The sequence below is a fragment of the Nyctereutes procyonoides genome, unplaced genomic scaffold, assembly GCF_905146905.1.
Source record: "Nyctereutes procyonoides isolate TBG_1078 unplaced genomic scaffold, NYPRO_anot_genome, whole genome shotgun sequence".
NCBI lineage: Eukaryota > Metazoa > Chordata > Mammalia > Carnivora > Canidae > Nyctereutes > Nyctereutes procyonoides.
In genome coordinates, this window is record NW_026575146.1 from 55,698,325 (window position 1) to 55,711,386 (window position 13,062).

At 41.8% G+C, this 13,062-nt stretch overlaps 1 protein-coding gene across 2 annotated transcripts in view; it reads left to right on the forward strand.

Moving 5' to 3' along the window:
* DOCK8 (dedicator of cytokinesis 8) overlaps window positions 1–13,062 on the forward strand; it is a 223,866-nt gene that overhangs the window by 68,443 nt on the left and 142,361 nt on the right. For both annotated transcript variants that reach the window (XM_055310526.1, XM_055310527.1), the window contains exon 5: window positions 8,770–8,893. In XM_055310526.1, coding sequence (XP_055166501.1) covers window positions 8,770–8,893 — 124 coding nt within the window. The remainder of the gene's footprint in view (window positions 1–8,769; window positions 8,894–13,062) is intronic.

A 13,062-nucleotide genomic window follows, 5' to 3' on the forward strand; every position in this document is an offset into this window, starting at 1 on the left:
TGGAAATGTTTGTGATACTTAGACTGGAAGATGTCTTGAATGGATGCCATTCTATCTGTCATGTCTATACCATAAAATATGGTGTCATAGCTCTAAAAATAACAGTGCTTTTCTCTCCATGACTTTTGGAAATGACCCTTGATCTAATGCTACGTTGGTGCCATGGCTGCATGTTCATCACCTCTCATTTCCAAATATTTGGTAATCTTGTATGGATTGATGTTTGCAGGCATCTTTTGGGTCACATTAAATACTTAAGTATTATTTCCTCTGCCATTTTCTCTAAATGAACTAAGAGTGATTCACTTAAGTTGTGTTTGGTGTCTTGGTGGGAAGTCAAACTCTTAAGTAATTAAACTTGTTTATATGCTATTTATTCTTGGTGTATTATCCGCAGTGATAGTGAAACATTTCATGAGTGTTATGAGCAACATCATAAAAGCCCTTAGACTTTGTCTTTCACCCAGGGTGATTAAGGTAATTCTGAAGGAAGGTCGTGCTCAAGGAGAGCTAGGACATCAAGGAATGGGGTATCATCTGTTTTATTACTCCATATTTTACTCCCAGTGAACTGGTAAACAATTAAAATTCAAACACATCGGTGCATATAATTCAGTTACTCCCAAAACACCATAAAAATGTCTCCCTGATCAATAATTGCTTATTATGACATGCATTTGTCGTGCTGGCTGTCAAGATGTTTAGCTATTTGCTTTCTAAAAGTACAGAAAGCAAGCAAGGCTCATCAGCCTGTGCAGTTACAGAGAACAATCCAGGTGTGGAAATCCCTGAGCTACACCTGAGCGGTTACACACACACTCCCATCCCCACACATCCACACCCCTGAAGCCCAAAGGCCAGGGCTTTCACGAAGCCTTCCCTGACCTGGCCAGAGGAAACTGCTCCCTTCCGTGGATTTTCAAAGCATGCTGTTTGTATTTCTCTTAGAAGCTCTTGTCATACTCTACACTGCTTTATCTTTTTTTTTTAAGATTTTATTTATTTATTTGAGGGAGAGAGAGAGAGCACAAGAGAGAGCAGGAGCAGGGGGAAGGGCAGGTGGAGAGGGAGAAGTAGATTTCCTGCTGAGCGGGGAGCCTGACATGGGGCTCGATCCCAGAACCATGAGATCCTGACCTGAGCCAAAGGCAGATGCTTAAATGACTGAACCACCCAGGCGCCCCTCAACATTGCATTCTGATTATGTGTCTGAATGTTTATCTCCCCTGCTAAATAGGTGATATTTTTCACTAGACTATGACTTCACTGAGGACAGGGACTCCTTTAAAGCTAGGATTTTTGTATATTCCTTTTTGCATTCTCTTTGGTGCCTATTCTCAGGAGATCCTTTACAAACGTGTTGAATAGGAGAATGAACAAAACTTTAACACCAAATATCCACATCATGTTCCTTTAAGACAAGCGTTCTCAGATCTATCAGACTCCACAGCGTATTTCTGTGTAATGAATATTTTGTAATGCCACCTTTGTCACCCATGAACTTTCTCATTTTTAGAAGCCCATAAAATGTCCCTATATAAAAGAGAAATAAATATAATACGTAAAAGAGCATATATGTAAAGATGCAAATGCTTGGATATAACTCCACCAAAGAACATAATGAAATAGCTGTTTGCAGCTGCCAGAGTAATGCTATGAGTCTCACACCTACAAAAGCAGACTGCAACAGGTGTGTTGTGTGGGTGACTGGGATAACACAAGTAGCATTGCTTTTAGTAATGTGATTTTCCAAAATGGGGGAAAACTCCTGGTAGAGGTCTAATCAGCACAGAGTTTAATTTCCCCTACATTTATATAGTTGCTGTTTTGTTGGAAAATTCAGTGCAAAAATACTTTGCACTTATTTGTAAGATGGCATGGGGCCTAGCTCACATATTTACAGACTGGTTTTTTACCTCCAGGAATGTTTGGCGGGACATTTGATAGGTGTGTTGAATGTTCTTTTTTTGGGGGCGGGGTAAAGATTTTGTTTATTCATGAGAGACACAAAGAGAGAAGCAGAGACATAGACAGAAGACTCTCTCCTTGTGGGGAGTCTGATGCGGGACTTGATCCTAGGACCCCGGGATCATGACCTGAGCTGAAGGCAGATGTTCAACCACTGAGCCACTCAGGTGCCCCATGTATTGGATGTTCTAATAGATGTCTTAGGATGGTTCTTCATTGCTGGGATGCCCCATGCATTTCAGGATGTGAAATATATTAGCACATCCCAGTCATTGAGACAATCAAAAATGGCAGCATTAATTACCATCATTGAGAGCCAGGGGTAGTAAGTCATCAGAAAATTGGATTCCCAAAATCCAGTCCAAACTATGGTTTTAGCAGCACAACTGGGAAATGAAATCCACTAAGAATTCCTGAAAGGGATGGAATGGAATGGAACAAGTTTAATGAGGACAACAACCTCACTTGGGTGTTTATTGGCCTTTTGGGAGAATTCTACAAGTGAAATCCTAAAGTGAGCACTTTTCTAAGATTTACTTTGTGAAAATTATATAGTTCAGAAATAAAGATGTTAGGAGACTTTAAATTCAGCATATCTACCAAATATGGTTATCTATATTATAACACTTGCATTGGTGTTGCATCTAATGGTATTGTCATTGACACTCATAATAATAACTATTATTTATTGAGCTGGTATGTGGTTATCTTGTTTGAGATGGTCTAGAAGCTGAGCCTGAGATAGGGATTCGGGTCCACATGATTTTTGAGGGTGTTCTCTTTAGGAAAAGCCCATAAGAAAATGAGAGAAGCAAAAGGAGTCAACTCAGGATAAGGGCACAGAGAAATTCCTGGCCAATATACAGGGTACTCTGGAGGGACAACACTACAAAGCTTTCCCATCATCCAACTTCGAGGCAAGTGGTGCCCTATACCAGTCAGGCATTGGTTACAATCATCGAGCCCAAGTGGGAAGTTAGAGGGCTGGAAAGTAGAGCAAATCACTCAGATGTCTCTGGACATGACAGCTCCTGTGCACATAGCAGCTACAGAATGGATGCTATAATAGGGCCCACTAACAGACTTTATTACGATGCCAGACACCCAATATACTATTTTCCTTTTATTTTGAAACAATCTCAAATATACAGAAAACTTGCAAGTAAAACACAAAGATCTTTTTCCCCTCCCCCAAACCACTTGAGAGTAAGTTGCCAACCTAAATCTCCATTACCCCTGAACACTTCAGTGTGTAATTTCTACAAACCAGGACGTTCTCCGTCGTAATTAGCATACAGCCATCACATTAAGGAAATTCACATTGATATATTATTACCATCTAATCCTCAGACCCTATTCAGCTTTCACCAAATGTCCCAAGAATGCCCTTTAGAGCAAAAGGATCTAGTTGAAAGGCATGCATTGCATTTAGATGTCACTAAAGATGGCTTTCATGTAATTTACTCTGGAACAGTTCCTGGGTGTTTCCTTGACTTTCATGACTGACCTTGAGATTATAGGGCAGTTTTTTTTTAGACATAATAATCCCTCCATTTGGATTAGGTGATTGTAAAATGCCCAATTCTTCTTTATTTTTTTTAAAGATTTATTTATTTATTTATTCATGAGAGAGAGAGAGAGAGAGAGAGAGAGAGAGAGGCAGAGACGCAGGCAGGGGGAGAAGCAGGCTCCATGCTGGGACCCCGACACAGGACTCGATCCCAGGACTCCAGGATCATGAGTGTTATGGCCAGTAGGCAGGCACTAAACCGCTGAGCCACCCAGGGGTCCCCCCCAATTTCTCTTTAAACTTTCAGTTTATTTGTATCAATATTGAATCAGAGGTTCCTATTTTATTCAGTAAGTTTGAATCCAGTTCTGTGGTTCATTTTGATGCTCAGATTGTCCTCACTTTGACTAGTGTGAATCCTTTGAATTGGCCCTCGTATCTTTTTTACATGCCCCTAAGCAGCCACTGATCACATCCTTGCTTTTTGCCACAAGATATTACAAGCTGATCTTACAGCTTTCTTTTCCTCATCCCTGGAATCAGTCATTTCTCCAAGCAGCTCTGACCCTTTTTAAGTGGAAAGTGGTACTTAAAAGCCAAGCTGTAGGTGTTGGGTGTGCTTACTGCTATTAAGGTGTCATTCCTCCTGTGTCTTCACATCACAGTGGTAGGGAGTGTGTGTGTATGTGTGTGTGTGTGTGCGTGGTGTGCACTGAAAACCACGAGTTGATGTTGATACCTGCAATTGCAACATGACATCAGAGTATTCATTCTTGTTTTCTTCCTTTCCATATTTTTTTCAGTGAAAAACCTCTTATTGTCCTTATTACATTTACTTACGTGATTAATCCTCTGATGTGTACCTACTGCCAACACCACCCCCCTTCCCCATACAGTCGGTTTCCTCCTCATATTCTGGATTTGACACCCGGCAACAGGCTTGCCCCTCCTGGGTGGATGCCCTCTTAGGCCTGCACCCATACTGAGTGCCAGGCCACTCCTGCACAGAGACACCCTTAGCAGGCTGCTCCTCCCGGTGCCCTCCTTGTTCGACCGAGAATGTCTCATCCATTGTCACATGCCAGGCTGTTCCAAGCTTGGGCACCCTCCTCACACCCTCTGGGTTCTGATTCTCCATGCCAAGCCACCCTTTCATATGTACTCCCTCCTCACCCATTTGGCCTTCAACTTCCCATTCTGGGTTTCCTCACTTACTCCCTACCCTGAGGCATTGAGGATTACCTTGTTCTGATGTTTTTAGTGCCAAATTGTATGGGAGGGATAGGAAGAAAAGGGAAGTGGAGGAAGGAGAAGAAGACGTATTATGTGCTGTTTTCCAGTCATCACACAGACCTTCAAAATGAGCAGTGTTCCTCCCCATTTCACATCTGAGGAAACCATAGCTCTGAGAGATTAGGTCACTTGGCTAGGGTCTCACAGCCAGTATGTAAGGAGACAGCATCTGAACCCAGGTCCCAAACTCTAGAGCCAAATTCTATCTACTCCATACTGCTTCTGAAGACTTTGGTCTTTAAAATATGTTTGGTCTTAGGGCACCTGGGTTGATCAGTCAGTTGAGCATCTGACTGTTGATTTCAGCTCAGGTCATGATCTCAGGGTTCTGGGATCGAGCCCTGAGTCAGAGTTCCCGTTCAGTGGCAAGTCAACTTGTCTTCCTCTTCCTCTGACCCTCCCCCAGCTTGCTCACACACACACACACTCTCTCTCTCAAATAAATCAACCTTTTTTTTTTTTTTTTAAAATATGTTGGTCTTTGGATGTTTCCCAAATATATAATAATAGTGCTTGGAGAAAAGGAATGCAGTTCCCTTAAGAAGCAATAGGTTGAGTTCATTTTAAGAATAGTTCTTCTACTACTTGGCCCACTTCCCTATCTCTTGTCTGTGAAGAGGCTCAACAGGAGCATGGCTTTGTTCGACTCAGTTGCCTGGGCGGAGTAATGAGGCTGGGGTTTCTGGTGGCCAGTGGCACTCTGCCAGCAGTCTCACTACCTACCCGGTGGTGGTTTCTGCCTTCCGTGGCTGGCACTTCTAAAATGAGTCATCTTTACATACTTGCCAGCCCTGTGGTCTCCCTCAGCCAGCTCTGCTCCTGCTACCACAAGGGAGCTTTGTGACTTTCTGAGACTTCAAGATGGGGAAGTAGATGCTAAATTGAGAATGAGGAAGGGGAGAAAAGTTTGCTCTGGTTTCAAACACACAACCATGGAATACGTCAGTCTTAATGTTTTCCATCCCCCAAATTCTGAGGGCTGGTGCATATACGGAGTTAGAATATAATATATTGCGAAATGAACTTTTAACACTATTCCATGACTCATTTTTTTAATGCCTGTTTGTCAGTGTCTTTGGAGTTAAATAACTCCAGAAAGCATTCTAGCAAAATGGAGGACAAAAAAGAAAGCATCTATTTGCCTAAAATAGCAAAAGAGCAATAGCCAAGCATATTTGACTTTTCCCAGATTTAAGCATCTTTGGAAGAAAGTTGATTTGAAGGTTTCCAGATGCAGTGTATGACCTTTTTATCATAAAAATCTTAAAGTTGGGCAAATATCCTAGAATTCACCTAGTGTTTATGCCTCACCAACGAAGAAACAGAGGTACTGAGAGAAGTGATTAAGGATGATGGGGGCAGGTACATAGCTGTAATTGTGTGTGTGTGCATGTGTGTGTGTTGTTCACTTATCAGGGAACACTTGGAAGTAAGTGCACTTTATGAGACAAAAAAATGAAACCAAGGCAGATATAGTTCTGGTTGCCAGAGCAGACAAGGGCTTAAGTTAGGCTGCTTCCAGATTTTTATTTCTGTGGCCTGAGCAGGTGGCTTTGTGGGGAGACATGTGACATTGAACCTTTGGCATCAGTACCCTTTGGAGTGTATAAGTCCCAAGAAAGGCAAAGGGCAGATACCAAAGTGTGAAATTTGTGTCTTAATTCACTGTTTGCATTTGATTTCAGATAATTTATTAATTTTTAAAGTGGGGGAGGGGTAAAGGAGTGGGGGAAGATAATCTTAAGCAGGCTCCATGCCTAGCATAGAACCTGACTCAGGGCATGATTTCACCACCCTGAGATCATGACCTGAGCCAAAATCAAGAGTTGGATGCTTAAACAACTGAGCCACCCAGGCACCCTTAGAATTAATTTTTATTAGTTAATTCATTTGGGAACTTTTCCCTTTAAAATTGGATTCTTCAGGAAAAACAGCCACAGATTCAGTGTGTTGTAATTATGAGAGTAATCTTAGGACACAACTCACTCTTTATTACTATTTTGAGTTGGGTACTTTTTCCTAAGAATATTATATCACATATAGCTTTTTCTTTGAACCCTCAGATAAAGTCCAAAAAAGCCATTTTATGCACTTGCAAAGCTTCTCGTCCAGCACACACATGCATGTTGCTGGGTAAGTTTATAATGATGAGAATCACTTTTATTTATTTTTTTTAATTTTTTTTAAATTATTTATGATAGTCATAGAGAGAGAGAGGCAGAGACAAGGCAGAGACACAGGCAGAGGGAGAAGCAAGCTCCATGCACCAGGAGCCTGATGTGGGATTCGATCCCGGGTCTCCAGGATCGCGCCCCGGGCCAAAGGCAGGCGCCAAACCGCTGTGCCACCCAGGGATCCCCGAGAATCACTTTTAAATAGCTAACAGGTTAATGAAATCCTGTGTGAGGCTCTCAGAAATCTCTGTTCATAGAAAATAAATATTCTAATATAAAATAAACTTTGCTCACACATGTATCTGCTCTTCTTAGCACTGCACACTTAGAGCAACTGGAACCGAAATAATTTTCTTAAATATTTTAAGTAAATAGTTCTTAATTACTTTTGGGAAATTATTTGAAGGAGTCCCCCAAAATACTTTTTGCTAATTGATGTTTATGAACAATATGATATTTTAAATTTCATTTGTTTTGTTGGTGTTTAGGAATTCCAAGCCAGAAATAATTCTGCATATTTCTCTTGAAATCTTTTGTAAATGTTTACTCTTATTTCCTTATTTCAGAGTATACTATACTCATTTACTTATTTTCTTTCAGTTCCCCAATTTGGCCTGCTGTTCACCCAGCCCTGTCAATACAGGTTTGGGTCAGGGCAGTACAGATGGCCAAGAGACACTGAAGATGACCATTTATAGTAGACATTGACTTGAATTAGTCACCAAGCCCATCTTGCCCCTCTCCTAGGGCTATTTCTTATCTCCTTTTACTCAAATTGCTTCTCTTTAGAGCACAATAAAATCTAAGAACAGAGCCTGTTCTCCCTGGGTCATCTCCTTTTTTTCCTTTAATTAACTTAATCAACTAAAATTTATTGAATACCAGCTCTGTGCATAACCCAACACTTCACCCCTCCCAAAGAGTTATAAACTCTGTATTTGGATCATTGCTAGTTGCTCTCCCACATTTCCTGCTTTATCTGTCTGCCATTTGATCTGCCTAATAAATCCTAACTCATTTCATATCCTTTTACCTACTTGCTCAGGGGTTTTTCTAATAGTGTGAGAAATCAAACCAAATGAGCACATGCTTGTGCAGTTGACTTTGCAGCCTGTTTTCCAAGAAGACTTTGAGTCATAAAAACAGGGAATAGGCACGTTGGTTTCTACAGTTATTATCTGAGGGCTTCTATCTGTTGCCTTTTTTCACGATGGTCTAATTTCCTTCTCCGGGGACAGTGCTGGCCATTATATTTTAAACCCTTTTCATAGCTACACATTTCTGAAACCCCATTTTAATGGCGTGCGCAGAGTGGAGATTGAGACCATTAGCAGAGATTTAAGGCATGCCCATCGTTTATTTCTATTTTTTCTTAACCGTGTCCTGCCTTTTTAATTCATTGTTAAGAACACTGTTGGGGACATTCAATGTTTTCCTCTATTTTTATCTTCAAACGATCTTTATTTGCTGCTCTGCACATTGCTAGATTTATTCCAGCCTCTTAACACTAGGGTCATAGTTTAGCGTCAGCTTGGAGCCAAATGCCCCGCAGCTGAAATGACCACACCTCCGAAGTGGCATTTTCCCAGACCGTTCCTACCTTTGATAATGAGCCAGCAAGGAGGCAAGTCTGTATCTCATTACAGCAGAGCCTTGTATTAGGCCTGGTGCATAATTAGATGGGAGGAATTACAATCGGTCCTCTCTTTGCGAGATCTTTCAGCGCCATGTCTACTCTCAAACATTACTTTTATTTTTAATCTAATGCGCCTGTACCTCTCTCTCTTTCTCTTGCTCCAAATGACGTAATAACAACCAAAAAAGAAACCAAGGAAGTTCGGAGATTTGCGGCTTTAAAAAGACTGGATCCCGAAGAGATTTTCACAAGACACTTCAGAAACAGACGTTTGAGTCAGAGTCCTTGGAGGGCCATGAACCAAGCACACAGGTATTTTCTATCAACAAACATGGTTACCAGGTTACTGGGCTGCTCTGCCCAGGGCATGCGGTCGGTGTTTTAGCTAGAGAAAGGGCTAGACTCAGAGAATGTCAGAGTAGCAGGAGCTCTACCATTTGAGTCAGTGGTGTTTGTTTGTTTGTTTTTTTTCTCCTCAAACCTGTTTGTAGCTACAGAAATTGGTGTTCAAATGAAAACCCACAAGTTCAATAATGAAAATAGGTAGAAGTAGAAGGGGGTTGCTCATTGGGCCCATCCACGTAACAATTCCTGAGACCCGGTGGTGTCTCTAAGGGCAGTTGCAGAGTGGGGGAAAGTCCACACTGAGGCCAGACTGCCCAGGTTTTCTTCCCTATTTTGCTGTATACTGACTCTGTGGCCCCCGGCAGGATAATTAACCTTTCTGGGCTTGCTTCAGTTTCCTCCATTGGAAAACAAGGAGGATAATAAAGACATCTCATCTAATTATAATTTTTTTCTTTTATTCTCTCATTCCATTAAATTCTTTTGAGTTCGTTTAAAAAACGTGTGTGTGTAAGTTTTATCATCTGTACATGGCATGTCAGGATGGGAAAGGAAAAATTAGGGAATATTTACATTAAAAAGGAGTGTTGGGTATGGAGACTCACTGGTGTAAAGGAAGTAGTGCCTTAGGGGGTCTCCTCTCCTGTCATCTTGGTCAACTGTTCTGTGGTCTTGGAGAAGCCAATTTTTAAGGTTTATTTATTTTAGAGAAAGCATGTGCACATGAGTGAGGGACGAGCAGATAGAGAGGGAGGGGAAGAGAATCTCAAGCAGACTCCCCACTGAGTGCAGAGATGGATGTGGGGCTTGATCTCATGACGCTGAGATCATGACTGGAGCTGAAACCAAAAGTTGGATGCTTAACCAACTGAGCCACCCAGGCGCCCGAAGGGAAGCTGTCTTAGTCAGTTCAGGCTGAACAATAGAGTACAATATATTGGAGTCGTTAAAACACTAGACATTTATTTCTCACAGTTCAGAGGTGGGGAAGTCCAAGATCAAGGTGTCAGCTCATTTGGTTCCTGGTAAGCATCTTCTTCCTGGTTTTGCAGACACCTTCTTGCAGTGTACCACCACACAGGGGAGACTGAGGGAGAACAAAGGCTCTCATGTCTCTCATAAGGGCACTAATTCCACTTGTGAAGGCCTCATCTTCATGACCTGATCACCTCCCAAAGGCCCTACCTCCCAATAGCCCATTGGGCATTAGGATGTCAACATAGGACTTTTTCGAACATTCAAGTCCATAAAACTAATAACGATGACAACAAATAGTAACTACCACATGGGGTTGTTGGAGCATTAAATGAGTTAATATTGTGTAAAGCATTTAGGTCAATACCAGCTCTCACTTAGTGTCCATAGGTGCTAAGTAAAATCAGTCACAAAAGAACAAAAATTGTATAATTCCATGTATGTGAACTACCTGAAGTAGTCCGATTCCTAGAGACAGAAAGTAGAATGTGGTTGCCAGGGGCTTCAGGGAGTGGGAGGAATGGAAATGATCTTTTAACAGGTACAAAGTTACAGTATAGATAAGTACAGATTCAAAGAGTTGTGGGTAGTGGTGTGCACAACAGTGTGAATGTACTTCACACTGCTGCATTGTACTCAAAAAATGATTACGATGGTAAACTTTATGTTATGTATATTTTATCACAATTGCAAAATCTTTTAGAAAGCCAGTGCTCTGTTCCAACTTGTCCATTTTGTAGTTGGGAAAAATAAAACAAAGGGGAAGAGACTTGTCTAAGTTTTATAGGGCATCTTCTGACCTGGTAGCATTTTCAGCTTTCAGGTGCTTTCATTCTAATCATCTCTCCATGCTGAATGGTGAATGAGTAGAGACTTTTAATATAATACCTATTTTTCAAACCACATGGTCTCTAGAGCCATGTTGACTACTTAATATGAGCTTAATGTAGGAATCAGCCATCAGTTCTGATGCTGAATATGGTGGGCTTCCTTCCTGTAGCATGGGCTATCTACTTTGTGGGAGATGTTTAAGAGATTTCTCATTGGTAATTTTGACTAAATTCAGTTTTTATTTTACATCTTTCCTTATCTTGGTCAGACAGAAGCCACAGCAGTTATCTCAACAAAAGAAATTTTTTAAATTATTTTTTAAAGATTTTATTTATTTATTTATTTATTCATGAGAGAGGGGGGGGGCAGAGAGGCAGAGACACAGGCAGAGGGAGAAGCAGGCTCCATGCAGGGAGCCTGACGTGGGACCCGATCCTGGGCCTCCAGGATCAGGCCCTGGGCTGAAGGTGGCGCTAAACCGCTGAGCCACCCAGGTTGCCCAACAAAAGAAATTTAATGTAGAGATTGGTTAAACAATTTTGGAGGACTCAGAGAATGAAATGGGAAAATTGAAGTCCTATAGAAATTGTATGAGCAGGAACCCACACACCATCCTGGGGCAGTGGCTCTAAAACTAGAGCTTCACTGCAATCGCCTGGAGGGCTTGTTCCAACTCAGATTGCTAGGTACCACCCAGAGTCTCTGATTCATTAGGCTGGAGTGGCACTTGATAATTTGCATTTATAATTAGCATTTCCCAATAGATGCTGATGCTACTGGTCCCGAGACCATATTCAAGAACCATGGGTCTGGTTGGAAGAGTATTAGAGTTATCAGAACCTAGAAGCTCTAAAGAGTGGCCTTAGAGCTGGAACTCAAATCTCTGGGGATCTCAGAGGAAAGATCCCACAGGATCTGAGAGTCTGGACTCTGACCTCTTAGGAGGTGGGACTGTCTGGCTGGTGCTGGTACCTCCAAGGAGGTAAGATAAGGATGGTTCTGGAAGTGCCCAAAGAAGCTGGGCTCTAGAACCAATTGCCACTACCAAGGTAGGAGGAGCTTCAACAAAGAGGGAGGAGCCAGTCCCCTTTCATTCTCCAGCTACCCAATCTCTTTAGAGCACCCATTACTGGCAGAACCCAAAAGAAGGAGGTGGCAAAGCAGAAATGTGACTTGCTAGATGCCAGGCCCAGCCTCACAGAGTATAAAATTTGGAGCTGAGAGACAGTAGGTCAATGACCATCACCTCCATGAAGCACACCCATTTCAGCATACTCAGTGCTCAGTTAAGTCATCGGCTGTGTTGTGGAGCCAAGTTGCACAAAAGTTGTATGTTTTTAAGTGTTAGACTAACACTCATGCAGGAATGCTCAGACAGTGAGACAATCGGCAACATCTTCCCATGTCACTCCCATTCTTGGCACCTTCTGTGTGGAATGGAAAGGCCAAGTGCTTGAATTTACATAAGTTCAATACATATATATGATGCAACTCCATGGTACACACATATATATTCCATAAAAATTAGATCACATTATACATAATACTGGATGCCTTCTTTTTTCATATTAATAATACACTGTGAGGTGATCACCTTTCTTTTCCAGTGAATACATGTTTACTTGGGTTTTCTTTAAATGGCTGCATAACATTCCATTGGATGGAAGTTCCAAGATCTTTTAGTGCTGTCTCTTTGGGGAGACATTTAGAGGGCAGCCCCGGTGGCTCAGTGGTTTAGTGCTGCCTTCAGTCCAAGGTGTGATCCCAGAGACCTGGGATCGAGTCCCACATCAGCCTCCCTGCATGGAGCCTGCTTCTCCCTCTGCCTGTGTCTCTGCCTCTCTCTCTGTCTCTCTCTCTGTGTCTCTATGAATAAATAAATAAAAATCTTTATTAAAAAAAGATATTTAGGGATCCCTGGGTGGCGCAGCGGTTTGGCGCCTGCCTTTGGCCCAGGGCGCGATCCTGGAGACCCGGGATCGAATCCCATGTCGGGCTCCCGGTGCGTGGAGCCTGCTTCTCCCTCTGCCTGTGTCTCTTCCTCTCTCTCTCTCTCTGTGACTATCATAAATAAATAAATAAATAAAAAGATATTTAGATAGTTTCTATTATTTTGTTACTACAATGTTCCAGAGATGCTCTTGTCTTCACAATCCTTGCTCACTTGTCCGGTTATACCCTTAGGATAAATTCTGGAGATTATACATATATTTACATACACATATATATGCATATATCTTGACATCCTTTCAAAGTAACTTGGTAAATTCATTCTCCCAAGGCTCTCATAATTTCTAAGCTAAAAAAGTATCAATAATTAAAGTGCTTGG